The sequence below is a fragment of the Hesperophylax consimilis genome, chromosome 9 (assembly GCF_061612785.1).
Source record: "Hesperophylax consimilis isolate HC1 chromosome 9, BYU_Hcon_1.0, whole genome shotgun sequence".
Classification (NCBI taxonomy): Eukaryota; Metazoa; Arthropoda; class Insecta; order Trichoptera; family Limnephilidae; genus Hesperophylax; species Hesperophylax consimilis.
Window position 1 is genome coordinate 17082342 of NC_142844.1, and position 27536 is coordinate 17109877.

Sequence of the window (27536 nt, forward strand, 5' to 3'; positions counted from 1 at the left end):
GAACTGGGCAAACTGCTTCGTGTCAAGTGATTTTACGATATCATCCATTTTTGTTTGTTCAGAGGAGCTTTGGCAGTGTTTAAGAGCTATTTTGAACTCCTTCCTTTTTCGTTTTCTTTCATCCGCAATGGGACCATGTAATGGTCTCCCATTTTTAATCCACTCCATCAACGCCGATCTGGAATTTTCGTAGTGTTCCTTAACTTGTTGATTCCACCCAGCAATGTCACGATGTGTTTTTGGTTTGTTTTGATCGTTCTCCCGATGAAATACGGTATTGGCAGCCTTACTTAGAGCTTCAACGATGTCTGTGTATATATATTCCATGCTTTGTATATGGTCACATCTGTCACATATAGAATCCGAATTACAAATGGATTTGGAGTGTCTTTGATAGATTACACTAAGTAATGCTTCTGCTACAGACGTATATTCACTGATTTTCTTATTATTATTCCTTCTCCATATTATGTTATTAGGCTGTTGTGGAATATTAAAAATAGTTGCAGGTAATTTTTCAGCAGCGATTACGCAAGATGTCGGCCTGTGATCGGACCAGTCGGTATCATAATGTATTTTTAGACTATCTATTTTGTTCTTAAGATTATTGGTGCATATACAGTGATCGAGCCAGGAAGTGGTATTGTGTGCATCGCTTATATATGTATATGTGTCATTCGGTAGTCTTTCAATATCGATACAATTGTAGTTATTTTCGGTGTAGAAATGAGAGAGTTCTTTCCCGAATATGGAGGATGGGTGAGCGTTGAAATCTCCCATAACAATGGTTTCAGAGTGTTCGTTATCTTGAATGATCGTATGTATTTTGGAAAGGTAGTTGGTGAAGTCGGTAAGGTTGTCCGCGTGACATACCGGCATGTAGACAGTCAGTATGCTTATCGTCCCTCCGTTGGTGGTTATCTGAATACCAGCGATGCGGTCATCTCCACACGGTATTATTGAAGCTTGCAGCTCGTTCCTCCAAAGTACTGCGACTCCTCCGTAGGGTCGGCCTCGTAGCGGTCCGTTTGATAAATCTACAGCAGAGGTACCCCATCCCTGGAAGTTCGGGTGAATTTTGGATAGATTCGATGTTTCGTTTTGTAATAACCACGTTTCTTGCAAAAGTATTACATCGTAGATATCGCACATATCTATAACGAAGTTGACGTTTCGTTTAAAACTTTTGCAGTTTATTGAGATTATCTTAATTTTGTTCTTTTCCATTGTATTTTTTTTCAATAAATTTTCGGAAAACAGTACCAGTCGGCCAAAATTCTTTGTTCATGTAGGTTTTGAAATCCGTATTCGGTATAGTCAACTTGAAAGATCCAAACTGCGTGGGATTTCGTTGTATTATTTTTTCTATTTGGATATTACTTCCTTTTATTTTACAATTGATAAAGTTTCGAATATTGTCCTCAGTTACACTATTGTCGAACCTCGACACATAGAGCGTTGTTTTTAACTCGGCTATTTTTAGGGAGTTCTCCATCGCTATTCCAGTTGCAATAATATTTCTCGACCTCTTTAGTTTTCTTGTAACGGTTTTATAACCTTCCGTATTAAAATTAGTTGTCTCTGGTTTAAATGTATTTTTGTGAGATAGTGTGCGTGCAACTTTGGCTGATTCATCCATACCCTGTTGATGTACCTGTGATGTCTGAATTATGACTTGTTGCTGTTGTGTGAGAGAGCTAGACGCCGCTACTTTATTCCATGATTGAGGAGAGTGCATGACAGGTGGGGCAGCTAATGTGAGGGGCGCGGGCGGGGTTATCACATTACTGCAGTGCGCATTGTTGTCCAAATGTATTTCATTAGTTGGCGACCGTGAGTTTGAGCGGTTCTTATCTATGGCTACCGGTATGGTGACCTTCAATGTGCTCAAGGACGACGGCGATGTGTTTTCGTTTTGATTTGGAATACGGTTATGTTTATTTATTTTCAGTTCATTCCTTAGGAGAGCCATTTCAGAGCGTAATACTTCCAGATCGCTTCGTTTGGACATTTGTGACTGAATTGTGGTTAATTCACCCTTTAATGCCGTGATATCTTTTAGGAGACAAGTGACATCTACGTGATCGAAATTGACAGGCGGTAGTTTGTGTAGATTCTGAGCGACAAATGTCGGTAGAGCTTCATTCTCTGTTTCCTTCAGTATTTTAATGATATCATATAAATTCTTAGACTTCCTACCTTCGCCTTTCCTCATAATCCTGCGTTCAACTGTTTCACTGCACAGAATGTCTTTCGCAGCCTCCACTTCGTCTTCTGAGAAATGATTGGAGCATATTTGAACCGCGGTTAGTTCGTCTAAGACATCGATTTTGTTTTGAAGAAACGTTAGAAGTTCATTAATAATTAATTTATCACTTTTTTTCGTAATATTCATATTGTTTTCGTAAACGGCGGCAGCGTATGCAATTCGATCCTGCGCACGAGCAGTTCCGATCCTGCGCACGAGCAGACTGCAGCACAGTTTGTTTCCAGAAGTGAAAGAATTTTTTGAAAGCTAAATCTACATTTTAAATACCAAACCATTGATCTACAATGTTATGGAAAATAAAATCATAACCATAGATACTTAGTATATGTCATTGGACTGGCTTGTTGTGTATTTGTCCTAACATGGTCCTAACAGTAGATGTTTTGTTCTCAAGAGTATAAATCATTCAACGCAATGTTCTTAATACTACAATAAGTTACCTATTTGATCATTGTATGACAGCACCCTATTTTAAAAGTTGCTATTTTTGACTTAGCATCATATAGTTATAAGTTGAGGTTTCTCATAACCCGCTAGGTTATGGTACGCTACGCTCACTAGGCTAACCTGTGTTGAGGCAGTCATTTTGCAAGTTAATTTATAATACTTCTTAATATACCTACACTTATAAAATCTGTTTTGTTAAATTAATAACTTAGAATTTTGGTGAGTGCACCGTTGAACCCAATCAATATTTTTGATCCGAACGATTACGTTATCTTTGAAATTTTATCGTGTTTCACATTTTGTAGGGTATCAAAAGTTTCTTTGACCAAAAGTCGTACAAATTTCAGGAATTTGGAGAAAATTTTTGCTATTATTTCAAGTACGGTGAGTGTTTAATCTTTTTCATGCATGAATCAAACTGATTTATGTTGGTGGAAATGTGTGCAGTGTTGTGTTTATATTTACTAAAATAATTCTTGTTTTCAATCTGATCATGTCATCTGTAAGATGCTACGTAATATTGAACATACTGACGTCAATATTTTATTTTATGACAAACGATACTGCAAAACTCCTCCAAACATTAAAGAAGGACAATCCATGCAAAATAAATGCAAATAAAATGTTGTAAATAACGTTGAGAGAATAATATTTTTGTGTTTATGTTCTTCGGAAAACTGTGAATGTGATATTATTTTATTAAGTAAAATCTCCTTTTATTTTTTTCTCGTTTGCTTCTTTCTATTATGCATCACTCTAAATCACAACTTCACTTTTTCACACAATTTAAAAAAATCTCAAACCTCAATAAATTCTTATTGAAATAATATCTCATATTTTTCTTTGAATCATTGACTAACAGATAATAACAGATTCATTTAAATAATTGCAATTAGTAGAAACGAATTACATGAAACGAACTTTGACCGAATAACCGATGCTTTATTGCCACATATTAACCTTGCAGACTAATTTGTCCGCTTTTGGAAACAATTAATGTCTAATATAGATCGTTGTTCCTCTCTTGCGTAGCAAGAAAAAATACCACGCTTTATATTCAATTCTAAAAATAAAATACAAAAAAATTGAATTGTGCAACTTTATGAAACCAAAGGTTTCGACTGCAATTTGAGATTATCTTATGAGATTTTTATATGAAACAGCAAAAAAGTGAAGTGACTTACATTTATTGTAAATTTTTCCATTAAAATAAGGGTGTTTTTATCTATCGTTCCACTATTTTTGTGACAAAAAAAGGAAGGTGAGACTTTATTTGCCATTTTTTATGTTAACATTAAAAAATAACATAACACACATTTATTTTTTTTCTAATAAATAGATTTCAGTATATTCAGAAATATTCCATTATTTTGATTTCATTCCTAAGCGTAAATACTACGACTTTCTGACAGAAGATGGCTGAGGCTTGATTGATGAAGTTAGATTCCAATTACTATGTTGTTTTTTGAAATAATTATCCACAACCACATTCGTCAGCTTGTACGAAAATCGCAGTTTTTTAAGAAACCGTGTTTAAAAAACTGTACTAGACTCTCTAAGTTAATGCGATAGCTCGATTTGCCTTTTGGCTGAATTTGCCTGAGCTGTCTCAAAAAGTGAAAACTTACACAGCCAATTAAAATTCGAAAGAATTTTCAGACTTATTATTTTCCAAGAATCGGCCTTTGTTAAACCCTTAATTAAAATAAGCAATTATTTAACTTTAAAAAAAATAATTTTGTGAAGAAATTGCTTACGCAGATGTTATTCATATTTCACTTAGTAATTATAAAAATTAAAATGCGTAAAATAAGTTTTAAAAAACTTTCTTTGTGATACGCGTGTCATACTGTGATAACTACAGGTTTCATACCTAAAATGTATCTTTCTAGTAAGTATATACAAGAACTTTGCAGTGTATTACAATGAGCTTGATGATAAAATAACAAAGCCAAAATAATCATTTTCAACCGCGATGATGCAAACATTTTATATCGTCTGAATATATTTATTTCGATTTCTGTCTAAGCTTTTCTTTGGGGTCGTCCATCTGCAATCATGCAACAATTCCTTTGTTATTTAAAAAAAAATAATACATGTCTTTTACTGACTATTTCGGAATGAGTTCACGAGTGGGCCTTGTAAAGAAAATGTAATTTAATAAATTACAAGGAAACTCGCCGCTTTGAGATCTCCCAATCTAACCTTACAACATTTTGATAAAAAAAGTTAATAATTACACAATTTCTTTGTGAGTATTACTTTTTAAAAATGTCAATGGGTAAATCGAAACTTACATGAGGGATACCTTTAACACTATCTAAAATTTGACGAATGTACATTCCATCAAAAACTCATACTCCTTAAATGTATGCATTGTGCCACCCTGTTAAGAAATATTGTTCACTGTAAAAGTCTATGCAATATACATAAATATGAAAACGTCTAGTTGTTTTACACGTCTATGTAAGTGTTAGTATATCTCTTAGCGACCTTTTTGCTCACAAAGGAGGGAACGCGTCTCGCGCCCGTTTAACAGTGTCACCAACGGAACGACGCGACGTGAGACGTATTGTTGTTTCTGTTTGCAACTGCATGAAGGTTTTGTGCTTAGTTTTTTGTGCAACTAAGCCACGTTGCCATATCTTACTTTTATGTGAATAAGTAACAGTAAGTACATAGCATTTGAACCAGCGTGTAAAAATAATTCATTCAGTAGAAATAATACCACTGCAATTGATTTTACGTTTTGGATTACAAACTACAGTCTTACTAATAAACGTGTTTTAAATTTTACACAACTGTTTATCTAAAATTCATACTACGAAACTAATGTTCACCAGCCGTATGATGCTCATGAAAAGTTACACATTGCTTACACAGCGGAGGAGATTTGTTTAGCTGTGTTTTAGCGTTTATTTTTATGCTGTGTTAATAAAATGCATGCAAATTTGAAAAAAGATAACTATTTTAGTATTTATGATTTAAGATTTTCACGGTCATAAGTATTTTTGCTATTTGTTTTTGGGGTGTTATGCCGTGTTGCGCTAACTCCTTCTTTAGCCAACGTTTCGGACAGCATTGCAGTTTCCATCATCAGGGCAGATGTGTTATCTGGATCAGTTATCAGATAACACATGTGCCCTGATGATGGACACTGCAATGCTGTCCGAAACGTTGGCTAAAAAAGGAATTAGCGCAACACGGCATAGCACCCAAAAAAAATATGTTAGTTCTACTTAAAAATTTGTAGTGCAATGCAATTTTTCAATCTGTCAATATAATCTGAAGATCCGGGCCTTGCTAGTAACTCTAAAATGATAACGAAGAGTGAGTACACGTAACACGACTTGCGATTTTCCTGATGATATTATTGATTGTTACCTTTATTACAAGGCGACAGCAAATGAAGGCTTTAGACGTCCATCATGCCCATCATTACACCATAGGTATATCATTCAAATACCGCGATGTACACCGATGCCAAAATTAGTACATTATAAATATTTTAGAATGATCAATTTCTTATATATTACCAAACCCCGTACCATCTAAGATGATGGTGTGGGGGTTGATATATATTATGTTTCCGTATATTTATCTAATTTTAACGAGCTGCAATGGACTACACATCAGGCTCTAGTCTAAGATAATGTTATTTCAAGCAAATATGTTTACACTCATGCTCCTCTCCATTTGAAAGCTAATTTATTACCATGTCAGTCTTCATTACTTACAATGTTCGTGGTTTGTGAAATTCATATGAAATAATATTTATCTATTAGTGCAAACGTTTCTTTATGTCTTCGTAATGCCGTCTCAAAGGCATGCTAATGGTCTCTGTGTGTTCAGCCCCTAACACTGCTCTGGCGAACTTGATTTACAGTCCGACTCTTTAATAAAGTGTAGGGGTGCTTTTTTACTTGGCGAAATTATAACAAAGTGGTCCCCACACAATGGAAGACAGTCCACGGAGCAATGTGAATTTATTTACCTTAACGAGATTTACGTTGATACTATATGATTCTCCGCTACTCTGGGCTCAGTTCTGTGCAAAGATACGCGCCTTAGAAGGCCTGTTATCCTAAACCTTTTTATGGATTATTTTTAATAAAAAAATTTCAGATGAATGGGTTTTTTGTTTGCTCGGTTTTTCATTGTAACGTTATTATGGTGGCTTTGGGTAGATATAACATTGTCCACCAGGGTGAAGAAATTTTGCACAATAGTATATTATAGTTTAAATATATATTTTAATATATTATACTCGTAGTATTAATCTTATAGTTTTGTTAGATCAGTTAGCGTTGGGCATTATCATTATACTCTTTGATATCATGCTCACGAATAGCTGATCTGTTTTCGAGCGGTTTTTTTTTGTTATGAATAATTTTTGAAATAATGTTTTCACGATGTTTTCATTCCACAAAATGTTATCAATGAGGTTATTAAGGACTGGATCATACTTGAGAATAATTATCATACTTGACAATAACTACCAAGGGCTCTTCCAGATGTTTCGTGAGCTAGAGTGGTAAGATTGAAAACTACGACATTAGTGACCAAGTCGTAGCTGAAAAAACTTTTTTTTTTTCAAAATTAAAATTTTTGTATGAAGATTTTTCAGTTTGGGAAAGCACAGCCAGCAAAAAAAATTTTTTCAGCTTCAATAATACCAATAATATTTTATTTTTCAATCTTACTTGTCCACTTACTGAGTCACAAACCGCCACTGTCATGCAGTGCCATAAAAGTATTTTTAATAAAATAATCGAAAACAAATAAGAGGTGGAATAACTGTAAGGTAAAGCATTAAAATAATACACGCTAAGTTACGCATTGACTCTATTTTTACTACCTGAATAAAATACTTGATATTATCTTTCTGGATTGTCATATTTTCACATTCATAAAATGCCTGATAACGTTTACTGTAAAAACCGAAAAAATAATATTTATATCCGCAAAATTTATTATAAGCGTGAAAACTTTTAGTTTACTGTTTGTTTTTCTTACTATTTTGGCCTTCCCGTGTACTTACGTGGTGAATTACCGTATCATTTTCGTATTTTCATTCATTTGCCATGTCAGATGCAGGAAATCCTATTCTCTTAGGCTATTTTTTTTTCTTTCAAGAACAAAAAAGCACGCTTAAAGTTTTGAACGATGTTGAAAAGAAAAACATGCAAATAAATCTTCATCTTATCTTACGTAAGCTAATCTTATAATAAACTAAAAAATATAACAATTTCATGAAAACTTTGTAATCCTCAAGAGAATTATCACGTTTTGTAGGAGTATTACTTAAGTAACACTTCTTGGCTCTATATTGCTTCGTGATAACAAGACATTAAGGTTCCTAATGCAACACACTCGAGGTTGGTTTATTCTGCTACCTTTGCAGGGGTCGCTTCACAATCGCCGTATAAATCCCACCGGTAGCCCCAATGCACTGCATTGGTTCGATTGGCTTGTGTGAATCAGCACTTTTCCCGGCCATTTGAAGAAGAAAAAACAGAATATAGATTACACTGTCTGGTGGAAAATGAGATTATTCTTTTTTTTTAATTCCGGTGAACTTACTGGAACTAAACTAAACCAATGTGTATTTTTTCTAGTAGAATCCTTATGACAGTGGACGGTTCTGTTAATAAAGAAACTAAGACGACTAGGTAAGAGTATGTTTCTAATTTTAATTATTTAATAAATCAAAACCAAAAATTATTATTCCAAAGCCAATTTTTATAATAATAATAGTAGTCTTTATTCCTGAATGTAGGGAGGTAAACGAAATTCCAAACACCCCATAGATGTGTGGGATTGTATTTACTTAATAGCTTAATTATTACTTAATTTATTATAAACCCTGTGTTTTGTGCAACATTTTATTTAAAACATCAAATTATAAATTAGTCAAAAAAAACGTCACAATCTCAATGACAATTCCGTTTTGAAGCTTTCTTCAAGCAAATAGGAGCCATAATTTTAACCCCCTAGGCCTCTGGCATATTCTGTCAGAAGCTCAGAGCATAACCGTTTTGCAGTAAAATCCAAATAAATGGAATATTTCTGATTATGAATGGGACGTATTGAAAACCAAAAACTGTTTTTGAAACGTGATGAAATACGAGTTTCTAATTTTATTATTAGCACTGGGAACATAACATTTTTGTAAAAATAAAATTTTTATGCAAATATAAAAAAGTTTTAAAAATGGCACACCTTACGTTTTAAATAAATTACTGATACTAAAAAAACAAAAACACACACAATGTATCAGAAGAATGTATTATAAACACAGACATATGAATATTAATAGACTAAAACTTAAAGGTGAGGGGTAAAATCAACTGTTGAAGAACGAAGAAGGTAAAGCTGACTGTGATTCGTCAATAAATCAATCTGATAGTATATAGGTATCTCGCATCATAATATCACTATTTATTTCTTAAAAGTAAAATCTGCTTTTGAATGAATAGACATTTTTACATAGGAGCGCAAATTACTCGCCACGTTATGAACAAATTTGCGAAGTCCAAATTCGGCAAAGAAAAATTCTTCTATTTTCAGAGTCGAATATTTTGTTTACGTATTTGGTTAAGACACTTTTATAAATGTTCATAATTTACTTCCCAGTAACAACGATGCGCACACTTGAGAATCGCCAAGAGAAACCCAATGTTGGAGGGTTGTCACAACCGCTCTGTTCCTAGTAATAATAAAATATTGAAATCTTCTAGAAAATATATAATATTTCACTTTTAAAAAGATAATAGAAAAGTAAAACAACTAAACAAATGAAATTATATACACACAGCTTTTACCAGCAATTCCTAAGAGTATTCGGAGTAAAAATTTAGACATCATTTTGCCTTCCGATGACACTTTTTCAATTAATAACAAAAAACATGATTTTCTATCACACATCGCCACTCGGTATAACCTAGCGCATTACGTGATATGCACTCCTTCTCGTTCCAGCAGTACCGTACATACGAAACAAGCGCGTACCTAACACGTGGTCCGTTGCGACGTGTGATAGTATGATCCAAAGATAATATGTGATTGGTGGCGACGTGCGATAGAAAAACATAATATTTTTAATTTTAATAGATAAAAAATATCATCGGACAGCAAAATGACACATACATTTTTCATTCCAAACATGCTCACTGTATCTGCATTTTACTTCCAAACATACCAACTTTTCACAATTGATAACCAACCATTTATCCTATATTAATTGTTGTTTATGAGTTGTGTAAAATTCAAAACTCGTTTAGTAATAACGCCATTTAAGTGGAATAAATTTAAAAATGATTGGTTTATTATCCTTTATTAATACGACGGAGTTCCCGCAAGATATAACAGATGAAAAAATAGAAGTTCCAAATGATACGATTATGGATTTTATCAAAGCACAAAAGGCGAAGGCACATCCCTGATTCTTATGCAAACGGCTTTGTATTTTGCGTCCAGATGTATCTCGATGTGATAGTAAATGTTTCTACAACTGATCTTTTTTATACGATGTGAATAAGCTTAAAATAATGCTTACATATGGAATGTAATACGACAATTGGGTTTATTCTCTTTTTCACATCTATTTTTACTAGTTTTCATAGCACAAGCCACCATTTTGCCATGTTATTTCGTAAAATGCCTCGACCTATAGCTCGACGCTAGTTCGAACAAGAATGATGACGTCACATTTTCAAGATTCAGGGGAGGCCATACGCGAGCTCAACCGGCTCCAATAGAACCGGTATGGGGAGTGGGGAATAATACGCTTTTAATCACTTAGGGCAGGTCTACTAATATTCACATGTCTATGATTATAAACGTTTTGTATAAAATGTAAAATTCACGAAGTTTCATAATTTTTCCTCAAATTGCAGTGGGGATCTTTGGTTTCACAGAGGTGCACATAAATTTTTTTCTGTGGTTAACTTCTAAATATAAAGGGTGGTATTTTCTCTTTCTAACACCTCTTACATAATATTTCTTACCATGACAGTAAGGGATACATAACGATTTTTATGAGACTTGTATTAGCTGTTCCTAAAAGCGAACAAATTAGCCATTAATTTAAGGTGTTACAAAAAATGTAAATGAGAATAAAATAAACACGACGATTTCTCATTCGATAAAAGAAACTTAACTGAAACAATAAAACGGCCACCATCTTGAAAGCGAAGCGGAACGTACAAACAAATTTACAGAGAAACGAAATGCAAAAACGTCCTATTAAAGCAGGGGTTCGCTATGCTCAGCTAATTATGATTTTCGTCGTATGATTTCGCACTTGATAACGATGATGGTCCTATACATTTCGGGTTCGATTTCGATCAATATACGTACAATTATGATTATAAGCAGAAAATATTTTGTTTGAAACAGCAAATACAAGACAACTGTACTATCGTCAAATAATTCTTACGGCTCTTGTGCACAGTTTTTTTAAGTCAGCGAATTATTTTCAGCTTTCAACGTCGTAGACCTTTGCAATTATATAATTTCAGGCGGAAATGTGTCTTCATAATAGATAAGAATAATAGTAGAGGTGAAAAATACCGAACATATTTTCCACTCGATTCCGATTATTAATTATTACAATTATTAGTCTCAATCTGCACAAATTGCTGATCCAAGCTCTTAGTTCGTGACCATTTCAAAACGATGTCAGTTTATTCAAAATGTCATGTTTTTACACATTGCTTCCCCACCCTCTCCCCAGTAGATATATACCTCTTTGGTCCCTCTATCTAATACAGCTTCCGGTACCGATGGGGAACTTATCTCAATTTAAAGGCTTAGACGGGAATTAAAGCTTGTAGCCAAAGTTAACAGTGAGAACACAAGGGAAAGAAGAAGGAAGTTAGTTGAAAACGGTGAAGTGGGAGAGAAAGAGATACATTCCTCTTAAAACATCCCGTACGCCATTTCATATCCTACAAAAGTTTCAGTAAAAAAATATTAACGAAATTTTCTAAGGTTTCGAAAAACAGTTATCGGAAGCGTGAACTTATGTTCTATTTATATATTTGTTTAGTGCTAACTTATTAAAATATTTATTATTATAATTGAATATATAACAATCTCAACATTTTGTGTTGGGCTATTTTGAAAATGGGGTCGAAAAGTTCAGAAATGGCCGGTGAATTTGCTGAAATCCATAAGAAACAACGTCCATAGTTCGTAATGCAGAAAAGTGGCTGCTGTGGTAGACTGCATGAAAAAGGAGCACGATGTTACCTACTAAAGTCCCGCTGAAACTTTTCTCATTGCCTTTGGATTGCGTCTGTTTGTGTCTGCGGTTATAGAGGTTACATTATCATGGACACACATACAGCTTGATACCACAATACGGGCAGTATAGAAGTACATATACCAGCTGTACAACTTTCGTGTACTGTAGGCGGTGGGTAGAGTCTTTTAGTCTTTTAGATTTACTCACGAACCCACTTTCATATGTGCCTATGTGGTGTGTAGGCTAGGCACCTAATATCTTGGGTACTTCTGCCGTAATCTAAATTTAGAGAGTGGTAAATACTGTGCATCTAATTGAAAACAAGATAGACTAACGTGGAGACATAAGCTATTGGAGAACTAGAAAATTACCGCGTATCAGATATAACGTTGGAGCCGAATGCTGGCAAATTTTCAAAACAAAAACACATGATTTGGCAGTTGTTTAGTTTTGTAGATATAATTAAAGTGATTAAATAAGTAAAAAATAGAAACAAAGTTCAAGATAGTGGAAACTTGCTATGAAATATATATTTTGCTAACAGAGTATAAAATTAATTTTACATAAGATCAAGAGAACGCGATTTGTGTCAAAAACTTTTCCATACATTCAAAAGTATAATTATTAAATTTATTTTACCCGGTGTTGCTCGACTTTTCTCTACTTTTTTATAGTAGAACATATTTGATAGTAATGGATTGAAATGTAAATGTAAATAAATAAAACATAATTCTGGTTTTGGAGGAACTCGAGAAATTTTTGAAAAAACCTAGTCCCTGCAGATAAGGCACGCTTCAGTGTGTAATATAATAAAATTCTCAACACAGCAAAATGCGCCAGCATATTATGTACCCTTGTAGGTAAAATGGTCAAAACAAAAATAGATAAATTATGAGATCCTGGCCAACCTATTTTTGCAGGAAGATTTTTTTTTTATAACCTATATATTTTAGATTTTTCATGAAAATCGTTTTTTTTCTGGAATCAAGATCAAAGGGCCTGATTCAGGCTGTATGGGCGTTGTTCTAGCTGTAGTTTTACAGGTGTCACGACCTCGTAAGATTAGACAGCCATGGAGAATTATTAATATTAATGATATTCAAAATATTAATTACGATGAAAAAGCTAAATCTGATTACGCTGTCTGATAGGCGGGTTGTCTTTGACCTTGTTCAATTAAATACAAAATTTAATTATGGTATTGACAACCATGAATTTCACGCCAAAATTAAATTACATGTACTGAAAAGAAATACAAGATAAAATGTTATTTTTTTCTTTTGTAATTTATCGCAGTTTTAAAATAAACTATTTATAAATGTGTAAGACTACACTTATAATTCGACTGCAAAATGTTTGCGAGTGGTTTGTTGAATATTTTAACGTTTTCCGAATTAAAAATTAAACGAATTCTTTTCTGAAATGCACGTGTTAACAACTCGTAGTGAATATACATTTGTTCTATTTGTTTATTTTGAATTAACAATTTATTTAATATTTTGTACTTGTTACATATTTCATTTAATTTGATAATCTAATTTTTTATCAAAACGTTTTTTTTTAATATTATTTCACGTAGGTTTATTAAACTCAAGCGTTACGTACACTTAGTAACATCATTAATTTTATAAATCAAAACCGATACAATACTTAATATTTAAATGTTCACAATACTTGCTATACCATATTTTACATTAATTTCATGTAAAAGCCTCCTAGGGCTCGAATAAATAAATATTGTATCCATCTTAATAGAATACGTCATCAGTGAGTGTATCTATGTTACCTTTCTATAGGGGAGTGCATTTATATAGAGGTTAAAAAGCCTGTGATTACTGGCAAGAGGCGGAGGTTGTTCGTTTGAATATAAGCGGTCTGGGTGAGACTTAAAAACTATGTGAAAACCTATTATAAAATCATCAATTAATACTTTTGGGCTTCACTATGTAGATTCACATACCGTAAACTAATACCGCATTATTACAGAAAAGTTGTCCTATAACGGTTATGCCATACCCACCTACCAGCATGATAATTGTATCCTGCCAAGTTTCCATAGAAACCACATAACAAAATAACGCTGAACTTAAATCCAGAGGCGTTGTCCGGTCTTTTCTAAAGCCTTCGATAGGAATCGATTTACAAAAGTTTGCCACTGCGAATGGATTCCTACCAACCTGTTACAGCGTTAACATTTTATATTCAGGTTTTTGTTAATGTTAATTGACGGGTAATTGACCCTGCTAATAAATTACATCTTTGCGATTATTTCAAGGATAAAGAAACTATCCTGTCACTTCGAATGCAATCAACAATGTTCTCAAAATTTGTTTTGACAGCCTCGCCATTCCATTCTAAGAATATTATGTACTAAATACACAATTTGGCTGTCCTGAAACGGTAATCCTTCCCAGTTTGACAGACAAAGGTTCATTTTGTTTTGTATTGTTTGTAATTTATATATACATAAAATAAATATAATGAATTAACATAAATTATCCTCAATATGTTTAAATGAACAGATATATTTTGTATTTTATGTAATAAATGCTAAAATTGCCCTCTAAATGGATTAAAAAAACTTATTTAATAAATGTTTTCCGCGTGGTTGCTCACATGAAACATTTTTATTATTTTAATAATTGAAGACAATATTTACGATTCTCAAGAGAAAATTTGAAGCAGAAAAAGATATTCAGAAATTAAACCCAGGACCTTAGCCTTGCCGGGGCTCTGATCTAACCACTGAGTTAATTCGACCCAATTTCCTTCGGTCATATTTAATTTTATCATACTTCGACTAAGAACTACCAACATTAACTTCATTTTCTTAAAGGATATTTTTATTGGCTGCTATCTTTATGTATGATCACCAGATTCTTTCCGAACTTAATGCAATCTAGATAGGGTCTTGGATATTTTAATTTTAATGTGTGACATTTGTTGACCTTTTTCAAATCTGCGATATGAGATTATAGATCAGTATGCAATTTGAGATTTTACTCGTTAAAACATAAAAATACATATGTTTGTTTTTAAATAACTTTATGAGTAAAATCTCAAATTGTAAAATTCAATCATTGAAGATAGCGATTCTCCAACAAAAATTTGAGACAGAAAAATCAGAAAAAGATGCGGTTGCATCTGGGTATTAAATCCAGGAACTTAACTTTGTGGGGCCCTATTTCATATTTTACTTTATCTTACATTGATGGGTTCAACTTCTAGATGAAACCGTATCTTTTTCTGAATATTCTATTTCAAATTTTCGTTTGAGAATCGCTTATATTGTCAAAAAAGATTAAATATGAAAATTTAAGGTTATATCTTCAAATTATTCCAAAAAATAAATATACTTATTTAATAAATTTAGATATAGTAACAAAAATGATCAGGTTCCCAACTAACCTAACCTAACCCAACTTAACCTAACCTAACTGTGGGTATCCTTACCCGTTATGTTACAATGACAGATTTAGTATTTTGGCTGGGAGGGTATCCTGAATCTCGAAGAAACCTAAATTATTAGAACCAAACATTAAAAAACTTATGAAAACATCACAATCTTTCAATACGTATTAAAAAGATTAAATAAATGGAAATGAAGGGGCGTTCCGAATTACATACATATGTACATACAAATGTAATGAATTTTACAATAAATCCTTGATTTTTTGTTTCAAAAGGCACTATCTAATATATTAGGGGTAATTTGGATAGTGTTGCCAACATATTGAAAATTGGTAGCAAATAAAATACAAATGACCTACGCTAGAAGTGCTCTTGTTTTCAACGAGTGTAGGAAGTAGGAACCTAATAATGTAACAGTACGGAGAGTATGGACTATAAAATTTAAACTTTTAACATTTTATTCGTTCGGAAGTGCTCTTTAGACGATGGCCATTTGCGAATATTGTCGCTTTGGAATTGATGACATAAATTTTATTGTGGTAACTGCCGAAGTTTGGCGACTTGCGAAGAAAAAGGGACTCGAAAGAGGTTTGCAACGGAACTACTACATTTCGAAACAAATATCGATTACGTCAAATTTTGAACTGATAAAACACCTTTTTGAACAACAAAAAAAAACCGAAGGAGTTGTTTATTATGAACCATTATCACAAATTAACAAAAGTCATTCGTTTGTTCGTTATAAATTTTATAGAAATAAGATTTTAAAAAGTCTGCGGAAGTACTCTGATCGTCATATAAAAAAAAAAATTTGAATAATAAGGTACTTGCCATTATTTTTCTCATAAGGTTCTATTGATGATTTCTTCAGCGTGTCCTGATTGAATCCAGGTCGAAGGAGAAGAGATTTGAACGATCTTCTGTAGCGGTTCTCTACCCTCCTCACTCGCCATCTCTGTAAATAATAAAAATAATTTTAAATTAGTTGCATTAGGTAGGTACCTACATATTATGCCCATAAACGTATACTTAATGAAAAATGTATTTTCCCGTTGATACATTTTACAAAAGAAGTCAACAATAAACGATATTACTTAAATACCAGATGTAACGTTAAAGAATTGTGCAAGTTTAGATTGCCAGGGTAGTGCCCGATTATTGTTTTGTTAAGAGTTTTTCGGGTGACTGCCCTGCAATCGGTTGGACAAGCGGGCTAAATAACGAGGGTAGGAAGGTCGGGTGACAATACGGGAGAGGACGATTACGCGGTGTGCGAGTGCGTTGCGTTTTGCCAGAGAAATTGATAGTGAAAAATTTATTATTCTGTAGTTAATTTAAATAACTTAAAATATATAAAAAGTTTGATTTTTTAAGGTTCGCTGAAACGCATCAAATATACGGCATGTCCGGTGTGACGTCACAGCTTTCTTGTTTAAATGTACGGCATATCGGGTGTGACGTCACAACTTACTTGTTTAAATATACGGCATGTCGGGGGTGGCGTCACAACTTACTTGTTTAAATATACGGCATGTCGGGTGTGGCGTCACAACTTACTTGTTTAAATATACGGCATGTCGGGTGTGACGTCACAGCTTACTTGTTTAATTTGACAGTCGGTACTCGGTATTTAGTGACGCAGAATCAAGACATTTTTATTTATTTCTTAATTTAACCGCTTTCAATTGACGAACGCATTGTGAAATGTGGGCATCTCGTCATTATTATTGTCGAATTGTACCATTGTGCAAAAATAAAGCCGTTTCCGCATTCGATTCAACTTTTCCTTGTTGTTAAATCTTCCGATCTGTGCTTTTAAGGTTAATTTTTTTGATTAAAAATGGCATTTTTTTATTGCATTCATAGTAAACCATAACTATGTTAAGAATAATAGTAATTTATTAGAGAACGACTAATGAGTTACCTTGCTAGAATCAGCATAATCTGCAGAAGGTTTTTTTATTTGTGGTTTTTTCTATGGTAAGTACTTTTTATGTCAGCTTCATTCGAATGCTAGATTTTATTTAAAAAAATAAACAATACGAAAAAACAGATTTACTTCTAAAATATGGATACGGACTTCATAAAAATACTTTCATCTTTGTGAGATTCATTATTTAAATATATATATATATAAAACACTACATTTTTGACGAATTACTTACTACAATTTTCATAACTTACAGAGAATTTAAAGAAATCATAATATTGAGTTAAGAATTGGACCACAACATTTTCGGTAATTTTGATTGCAAATAACCTTTCCTATCACCCCACTTCATTTGATTCATGGCTTACAGAACATCCTGTAAATTTATAATCGGCGTTTGTTGATCTATGTGAATATATTGACACATAATATATGTTGTTCCAGACGTCCTCCATCATGACACAAGCAACATTTTCCGTCTACTGTGCTGGTACTAGTAGGAGATTTTCAAAATATTGTTATTTGCTACCCGGGAATGTTCGTATTTAAATACACATCATAAAGAATTTCATGTTAAAAAAAATATTAATACAGATATATATGTATGCCTTAATTTTTTTATTGGAGTTTTTATTACATCAATTTAATCTTGTATCATTTTAATGATCAAGTGATTTTAGTCTTTAAATTATATACATATTACGTTTTATATAAAATTATAGAAACAAGATAGTAATGATAATCAAAATAAAGAATACCTTCCCTGCTAAACCCCCGTCTTTAATTGCGCATATAAACTACAGTTTGAACTTATTGTACCTCAATAACAATAGTAATATTATAAATATATTTAATTATTAATGGTCTAAAATAGTTGAGATGGAGTTCAAAATTGTGTCACTATGTTATTGTAATATAATACCAACACGAATAATTGACAGCATCAAAAAAATTAATAATATTGACACATAATTTATTAAAAAAAATTATATATATAATGGTTTTTTTTATAATCTTAAACTATAATTTTAAAACAAAGGCGTAATTGCGTTTCTCTGTAAAAACAAAAGATTTATTAACAGTACGTATTTACAACTCTTAACCATCACATTATCTGTTAATAAAAGATTCACTCACCTGTAAAAACAAAAGAAACAACATTTAAAGCCCTTACTTCAGGTTTCTTAATAATGTGAGATGTTATATTCAGGTGTATTCGGTGTATTTAATGAAATAATTATGACTCTTTTACTTTTCATATCTCGCTTTAATTCGCTAATGTCAAAGCTGTCAGCAGTGACATCTTGTGGGCCACCAAATAATGGATAATAAGACGGAACAGCTAATGATCAAAAACAAATTACTAGACGTAAATAAACTATTCATGAGGAAGATCATTTACAAAAACTGTATCAAAACTTCACATCTCCACATACCTCACTCGCAAAACACAAGAGAAAAAATTAATAAGCACTTTCAAGTTCCCCATATCAAATCAACTTTTGCAAAAAAACACGAATCTTACCTAGCACCACACATTTTCAATACCTTCCTAACACAAACAAAAACTTACGTCACCCCAAATAATTTGAATTGGCTGTTCAAAAGATTTGTATTATGGCTGAATGAAAAGGAAAGAAAGGATATTCAAAATATTCTAAATAAATAACATTTCATACAATTTCTCACGAAATTTTATAAATTTCTCACGAAATTATATAATATTCAAATAAAACAAATGCGAGAAACTGCAATTTTGCAATACTAATTATCATGTAACCGCTATATCTATATTCAATGGTCACAAAATTTAATTTACTTTTATCTATGTTACATAGGCAATCTTCTCATGGAATGTAACTAATAAAAAAAATAAAAAATATGTATGTAAATATTTAATATACCACCACATAATTGTATCTTTTTGTCTTTTTACATACATATATATATATTTTTTTTTAAATACATACATTTCTTTTGGAACAAATATAATATGTGATTTACCCGCCTCGGAACAGACTTTGTCTAGTGAGGCGGGTAAAAATAAAAGAAAACAATGTAAACAACCATGAAATTAAATAAACGCCCGGGTTGCCGGCACTGAAACTGAACTGAACTAACTTGTCGGTAACGCGGCAAATTCAAACTTAAGGAAAGCACTCCTAAGTGGTTTTCTTTACATATATATTTACGATTTTCATTTATTTTAAAATGATTATAATAATAGGAATTTTCTTGAATCTATTTTGATAAAGTTTTCCGGAAGATATGAATTTTATTGTACTTGGGTTAAGGACGGATTATTTCATTATATATTCATTATATATATATATATATATATATATGCCACGGTGGAGCTTTGAGCGACGAAACCTCTCACTAAGTAGGTGCCTAGGTACTCCAAACAAATGAGTTATCGATACTTCATTACTTTAGATCTGCCTCGAATCGCTCATTCTCATGTCGTGTATAAAATGGTTTTAATTTCGAACCTTATTTATTTTAAATAAACTTCATTTGCGTTCGAAATTGCAGTCAAACATTTATTACTTAAATATATTTTTAAAATTTACGTAAATCTTATAATCGTAAATTTTATTTAAATAAATTATTACTCTCGTATAGAACAGGTAAAATGATTTCTTAAAATGATGAGTAGGTTCAGTACTTTCTTGGCATATTAGTAAGCTTTTAATAGGTGTTATTTGTTTTTGTTAATAAGCAAACGATGAAGACATAAACCATATTATATTCATTTCATGAATAAACTTTAATATATTGCCTCCCATGGCTATAATTTTGTGCGTAACACCAATAAGCTCATGTTTTAGCACAAAAACATGCCATTTGAAGACATTTTTCCTATAAACACTGCCATAAAATTATTATGATGCTATTATAGAATCGAGGACGGCCAATAAAAATGATAAATTTATTAGCGAATAAGAATCATCAAATAAGAAAAAAAGGTTTTATAACGTCTATAATATTCTTAGTAATTTGACGTAGCTAGATAAATTGTCCCTTTAACTAATCTTTTGTCAAAAAAAAATCATTTGTAAGTACGTTTTAACTTTATTGTTGAAAAATTAACCCGTACACAAAACATTTTTTTACGACATTTAATCTATTTTTAAATGTTTTTCATAACTTTTTTTGGTTGAATAAGTATTGAAATTTCTTGCATTAGAGTAAACAACTCTAATAACCCCGCTAAATGCAGATGGGGTAAGACAAACAATTTTTTCGTATACTAACTGCTGTAATATCTTCCGAATTCAGAGAAATTTGTACATATCCGCGTGTGTATATATGAGGTTGCCAACAAAATAAAGTTGATTGAAAGCATTTTCAACGACAACGAGTCTGCCTGCTGAGTTTCAGCTTGATTGGATATTGGAAAGTGGATTAGTTTCCGCTTTCAAAATTTTACATCAAGTCATCTATTAATTTGCAAAAACAAAAATAAATTTCAAATTCATGTATTTAAAAATGTGTAACATAACTATAAATATTAGTACAGCATTGGCTAAGTGAATAGTGATTTGTGGTTGAGATTGAGCAATGATTGATGAAATTTAAACTACGATTATTTATTTAAGTAAAAATAACAGACAAATGGTTTCTCAAGTCTATGGTAAAAACGTTCTTATTTTTTCTTTGGTAAAATCACAACACACAGGCAACAATATTTTGGGTTGTAACCTAATTCTTTTACTTATTTTTTCTCTCTCTCTATGCATGTTATGTTATAAACCTGTTAATGTTCCTAATAAAATAAAATAAAATAAAGTTTTTTTTTCTAAATAAAAGTTCATACTTTTATTCACAAGCAATTGATTTTCTGATGAAGTTATTAGTTCAATTCATTTATTTTAAAATGATTATTTAACAATAGGAATTTTCTCGAATCTATTTTGATGAAGTTTTTTGGAAGATTCGAATATTATTGTACTAGGGTTAAGGACGGATTATTTCACAGAACGTGAACAATTCATCAAATTTTATATTTGATTTTCAAGTTTTGTGAAAGTACCGCTCAAGTTCTGTTATTAACGAAGTACTGTGAAACAAGCGGCTCATTATTAAATAATAACAGAACTTAAATAGAAGTTGCAAAAACTCAAATTTGAACTTTGAAATTTGATGAATTTTTCAAATTCCATTAATTTAACAGTCCTTTAGTGTCTTTCTGTTGGGTTGTTGTCGATGAAATTCAATGTTTATTATTCTATCAAAAAGAATATAAATACTAAGTGAGTGATTATTATTGACAGATTATTACCGTAAATTTTGAGATTATTACCGTATTTGGTATCTGTCCATGTCAAAGGAATGATTGTAGATTACACTAATCTACAACTATAATAATGTTTTACATTACATTTTTGTAACGTTCATGTTTATCGAACCCTTTATCTTTTGATAAAAAATCAAACGTTTTAACCTGTAAGCCACATATGTTGTACGAGTTCTAATAATGTCAAAGGCCAAGTTACCTCACATAATCACTCCATGAAACTAGGATAAGATCATAATAGCATATCCATTACGGATGCATGTCCGCTACGTATAATGTAAAATTTACAGCACGAACACAAGGCGGGGATCTATATTGTAAAACACCTATTGATTTCAAAATACTTAGAAAAATAAAATAGGGCATATTATGTTAGTTTGAGAGTCTTAATTTAAACTCAACTATGCCGTCTCCATGGCAGTGTTCCAGAGTAAAACAAAAATCATTCCAATTGAAGTGACACGCGGAAAGCATTGACTGTGCCGATAAAGGTTGGGTTTAAAATTCAATTAAAGGCCTCTTAATTTTCATATATTTGTAATTACCACTGAAGATATATTATACTGAAAGATTTGTGTTGTAAGTCCGAAGGAAAGTAATTTTTTTTTACAAATACCGCACAAGAGTTCGAATTACTCCCAACCGTCTGGAGTCAGTGAAACTATGGCATCCCCAAATGGGGTATGTTGTGAGTCTGAAGGTAGTAGGAAGGGAAAGGAGGTAGGGGGAAAGGAAGATCGAGAAGTTTCTGGCTTTTCGTATCTGGTCACCAACTAAGGCTAATGCCATTTCAAGCTATGTTTCAATTCTGAATAATGGCTTTTGACCAGGACGACACAACATAATATCCTCCATTCTTACTTCCAAGTGTGTTGTGGGCATGCCTGTATGCCCAAGGTAGAAGTCAATTTTAAGTTACTTTGGATAAAATTGATCAATCAATTTCGAACGCCAAAATTCTCTCTTGAGAAGCAAATAAAATTCACTGGCGTATCTGTAAAATAAGGTTGAAAGGTTTTCTGTAAATTGACGACATTAGCATCCTTGCAAATTGGTATAGATCACACCGCTTAAAGATTGTCAGTTTTCAGTGATGTCAATATTATCGTCACTATCTTAATACGTCACATCATAATATCAGTATCATAATATAAAACTACACAATATTAGTATCGTAATGTCAGTATCATATTAAAAGTATCATTATGTCAATTTCTATCCCAATGTCCGTATCAAAATATCAGTATCATAATAGCAGGATTATAATTTCAGAATCATAACATGACATAGTTGCGGTTGTTCAATATTTAACAAGCACTAAGTATGTTGCATTATGTTGTTATATAGCACTAAAAATGCTTTGAAGTCTTTTTAACAGGTAGCATCGGCATATCAGCTTTTGCCAGGTTGTAAAATAAAATATTTTCTTCGTATTTTATAAAACTTATTGAAAATGTCAAGCAACGTTATAGGAACATAATACTAGCTGAAGTTCCCGGCGTTTTTCGAAATCAGATGTAGACAGTAATTTTATTCTAATTTCTTATTAAGTGTGCAAAATTTCATCAAGAAGTATCAAAATTCTCTAATGGGAAAAGGGGGTTGGGGTTATTTTTCGATATCATAGAATCTCATTCAGACATTGACATTTCTCCTGTTCTGAAGGTCAAGTGTGCACAATCTCCTCAATCTCAGATTAAAACTGCAAATTTGTATTAAAAAAAACAAAGTCGCCGCCACAAACATTATTATTAAATAATAGTGTCTGTCTAATCTAATAAAATGTATGTAGAGATTACCACTGCCTTATTATGGGCGATGGTATAATATAAATTGTATACTGGCATCCGGTACGTTGGTGTCCTCAGCTCTACGGAGAGCTTTACTGACTTAAGAAGAATAATATAACATTACATTATGACGTGTTCCCTGTGAATGTAATGTACCGTAGGCTGAAAAGTATTTTTTATATTTATTTTAATGTTGCGAACGTATATATTTTGTATCTTTATACCATACGTATAAAAATACAAAAAAATGGAACCCGCAATTTCATCTTCAGGTGGTACGGTGAAGTTTTTTAAATTTTTATGTTTTACCAAATTTTTTTTAACTTTCTCTAGCTTTTATTTTGTTCTAGGCACCCTTAAAAATATCTTAACCCATATTTCGCTGACGGTTCAAAAACGCACCATCCTGGTTGCTTGGTCATATTTTGATAACTTGATAAGGATTCACTGTTATTCTTTCAGGTATTTATAGAAAAGGTTTGAATTTACCGTTAAAACTAAACAGGTAGAAATATATTTGCTTCAGTCGCATTGTAGACGCCCCCAAAGTCGGACAAAATACGACACTCAGGTAAGCAATTTTTAAATAATTATTATATTTAACATATGACTAAAATTCTTAATATATTCTAGCATTTTTTAATACAGAATTGACTAGTATTTAATAATTTGAGCACTTTAAAAAAAATAAAAATTTCAAAAGTACTCATTTTACATAGTTTATTTAAGTGGTGCATTAACGCACCGTCAGCGAAATACGGGGGTAAAAACCTTGGCATTATTTTATTCATAATTACCGGCATCAATCGCTAATACTGTGTTTTTTCTTCTGAATAGGATGAATCCAAATGACTTTTTTACCGCACAAGAGGCTACTGACTTTATCACAGAGAATTGGAATGTAAACGATGAAGACGGCGAAGAAGATATTCCAGATGTGGTCGTTTTACCACCTGAAGTCGCCGAAGTTACTGATGAAGAGGATTTTGATGACAATGATTTACATGAAGACGCTGCATTTAGCCATACTTTCGGAGATACGGCAGGAACTTTGGAAGTCCACTCCAAGAGGCTGATGAGTGAACCTTCAACAACTCCATCCCAACCCCAACCATCAACATCTTCGTCATCAATGCCAAGGGAAATGCGTTGGAAGAAATCGAAACCTAGTTATTCGCAAGTGCCAAACAACGTTGAGAATAGAAGCGTCGAAGATGTGAAAAGAAAATTAGTGGGTAAATCTTGTACCGAGTTCTTTGAACTATTTTTTAATGATGATCTTATTAACTTAATTGTAGAACAATCAAATGGTTACGCTCTATTAAAAAACAAAGTAGCCACATTGTTGACGATCAATAATATAAAAACATTTATAGGATTTTTATTATATACTGGGTATCATAGGTTACCTCGTGAAGAAATGTATTGGTCTCGAGATGAGGACATTACAAATCCTTTTGTAAGGTCATGCATGACCAGACAAACCTATCGTGACGTCAAGAGTAATTTACATTTGGCTGACAATTTAAATATCAATACGACTGACAAACTTTATAAAGTTAGACCATATTTATCCTGGTTGAATAAAAATTTTAAACAGTTCGGAATTGTAAGGCATGCGCTGTCAATAGACGAACAAATGATCCCTTATAGAGGAAAACATTCGTGTAAAATGTATATTCATGGCAAGCCAATCAAATTTGGATATAAGTCGTGGACATTGGCTTCTGCAGATGGATATATTTATGCATTTGATATATATACGGGAAAAAACAAAGTGTCGTCAAATACTAATAATTTGGGTATGGGAGGCAACGTTGTGAAGAATCTAACTGGTCGTTAGATGGAAAGATAGTACTGTAGTTACAGTGGCATCTAATTTTGATAACGTAGAGCCCATTAAAAACGTATCGAGGTATTCAAATATTAAAAAAAGATATATAAATGTCACTCAACCCAGCGCTCTTACCCAGTATAATCGTTTTATGGGAGGTGTTGATTTAGCGGATAATTTCGTTTCAAACTATAGAATAAGGGTTCGTGGTAAAAAGTGGTGGTGGGCAATATTCTCCAACTTCTGTGATGTGGCACTTTGTAATGCATGGAAACTATACCAAATGGTTCATCCAGAAGAAAATATGAGCCTTTTGAATTTTAGAAGAAGTGTGGCCACCGCTCTCATGAAGTCGTCAAAAGTAAATTCTTCTTCTATTGGCAGACCCAGTAGATTTGCGACAACATCGAGGTCAAGTATAACAGAGAGTAGTCATTTTTTAAATAAGGGGGAAAATAGAAAAAGATGTCGCATATGTCATTCACACACATATTTTATGTGTCCAGAGTGTAATGTGGCATTGCACCATAAATTTAACGAATTATACCATACCGGAAAATAGTGTTTATTATAATATTTGTGTACGCTAATTTCTTATTATGTCTTTTAGAAAGGTGCACTTTCCTACCTATATATACAATATCTTTAATTTTAGTTAATATTAGTAATATGATTAATAAATGAAGAGAAATAAATCCACTTTCAAATAAACTTCTTTGGTTTCATACATTTACTTTTTACCCCCCTATTTCGCTGACCGTGCGAAAACGCACCACCTCATATTTTTGTAAGTATAAGTTTTTTCATTTTTTAAAATATTTTATTTTCTTAATTGTGTGTTTATATACCACATATCCAAATTTCATCAAAATCTGACCACGGGAACTGATAGCGGCGAAATATGGGTTAAACATCGAGTCAGTAATCACCGCATATTGTGGATACGTATACTCAATGATAAAATATGGAATAATTTTTTGGGGAAACTCAGTAAACGCCAAAGATGTTTTTATCATCCAAAAGAGGTGCTTACGAAAAATTACAAACTCACTGGGATTCATGTAGACCAGTTTTTTTAAATTTCAAACTTCTGACAGTGACGGACATCTATAAAATGGAGTTATGCCTGTTAGTTCGATCATCTCCAGAAAAGTTCCCGCAAAAAAACTCAACGCATAAACACGCTACAGGTTCACTGAAAACTTATTAATCCCAAAAGCAAACAAAACTATATTTAGAAAATGGACCACACTACATGACCATTAAAGTATATAACAACCTTCCACGTAGCATTAAACAAATAACCGACATATTTAAATTTAAATTATCACTAAAAACATTTCTTTTAAACAAATTTCACTACACCTTAAATGAATACCTTACATAAATTATATCCCTCTGTTTTTTTTTATTTTTTATTTACATACATCTGTTAACATGTTGGGTTATGTAATATAATGTGTATTTTTTGGGTTAGCTGGAAGAAATAAAATGTAATATATAAGTTATACCCTTTGTACTCTGTATTTTTGTGCAATAAATATTTTTTTGAATTTTGATTTTGAATTTTGTGTTTTAAATGTTTTAAGTGTATTTAAAGTTTCTCAAACACAGGAGACGAAAAATATTTATTTTATTGGGTATTTTTTTGTAAATAAGTGTGGCATCAGAAAATCAATGCACGGGAGTGATTTTGAGTTTCGTTAGCTTCGCGTCTAAGAAAATTTGCGACTGTTTGCTTAACGGAAGTCACTGGAAAGAGTTGTAAGAGCGAGAACAATAGTCCAACACGTGCCACCATAAATAATAATAATAAAAGTTACTCGGATTGCGCTTGTGTAGAGCTCTAGTAACAAGTAAAAAAATGTTTTTTGTAATTTTAAGGTAAACAGCGCCACCAGAAATTTCTGTCAAAAAAACATTAGTGTTTTTTTCTCAAATGGTGTAGGGTAAATGATTAAATATTTAGGGATTTTTAAATTCTAAACATAAAAAATAACTCCGACCCAATGCGCGTGGCTTGTAGTAGTGATGTAAAGTAATGTGTAACATTTGGAGGCTGTGCAAAAAACGACAGCCTCCCTGACAGATTCTGTTACCGCAAAACCTCTATTCATTTATTGCGCAACGACAGTGGGCTAATGTTGTTTTGATGAAGTCACGTTTGCCCCCGCGAATTACTTATGCTCTATGGCAGTAGTTGGCAATCTGCGGTACGTGAGCAAATTCTTCATATTTTGTCGAGTTTACCCAGTGTATCATTTGAGATTCCCCGCAAGAGTTATAACTTTTGGAAGAGAATAGA

The 27536-nt window shown here is 32.4% G+C and overlaps 1 protein-coding gene across 1 annotated transcript in view; it reads right to left on the reverse strand.

Moving 5' to 3' along the window:
* LOC149420992 (protein O-mannosyl-transferase Tmtc2-like) overlaps positions 1–27536 on the reverse strand; it is a 491943-nt gene that overhangs the window by 12036 nt on the left and 452371 nt on the right. Inside the window, exon 9 of the mRNA XM_089635668.1 lies at positions 16209–16332. Coding sequence (XP_089491794.1) covers positions 16209–16332 — 124 coding nt within the window. The remainder of the gene's footprint in view (positions 1–16208; positions 16333–27536) is intronic.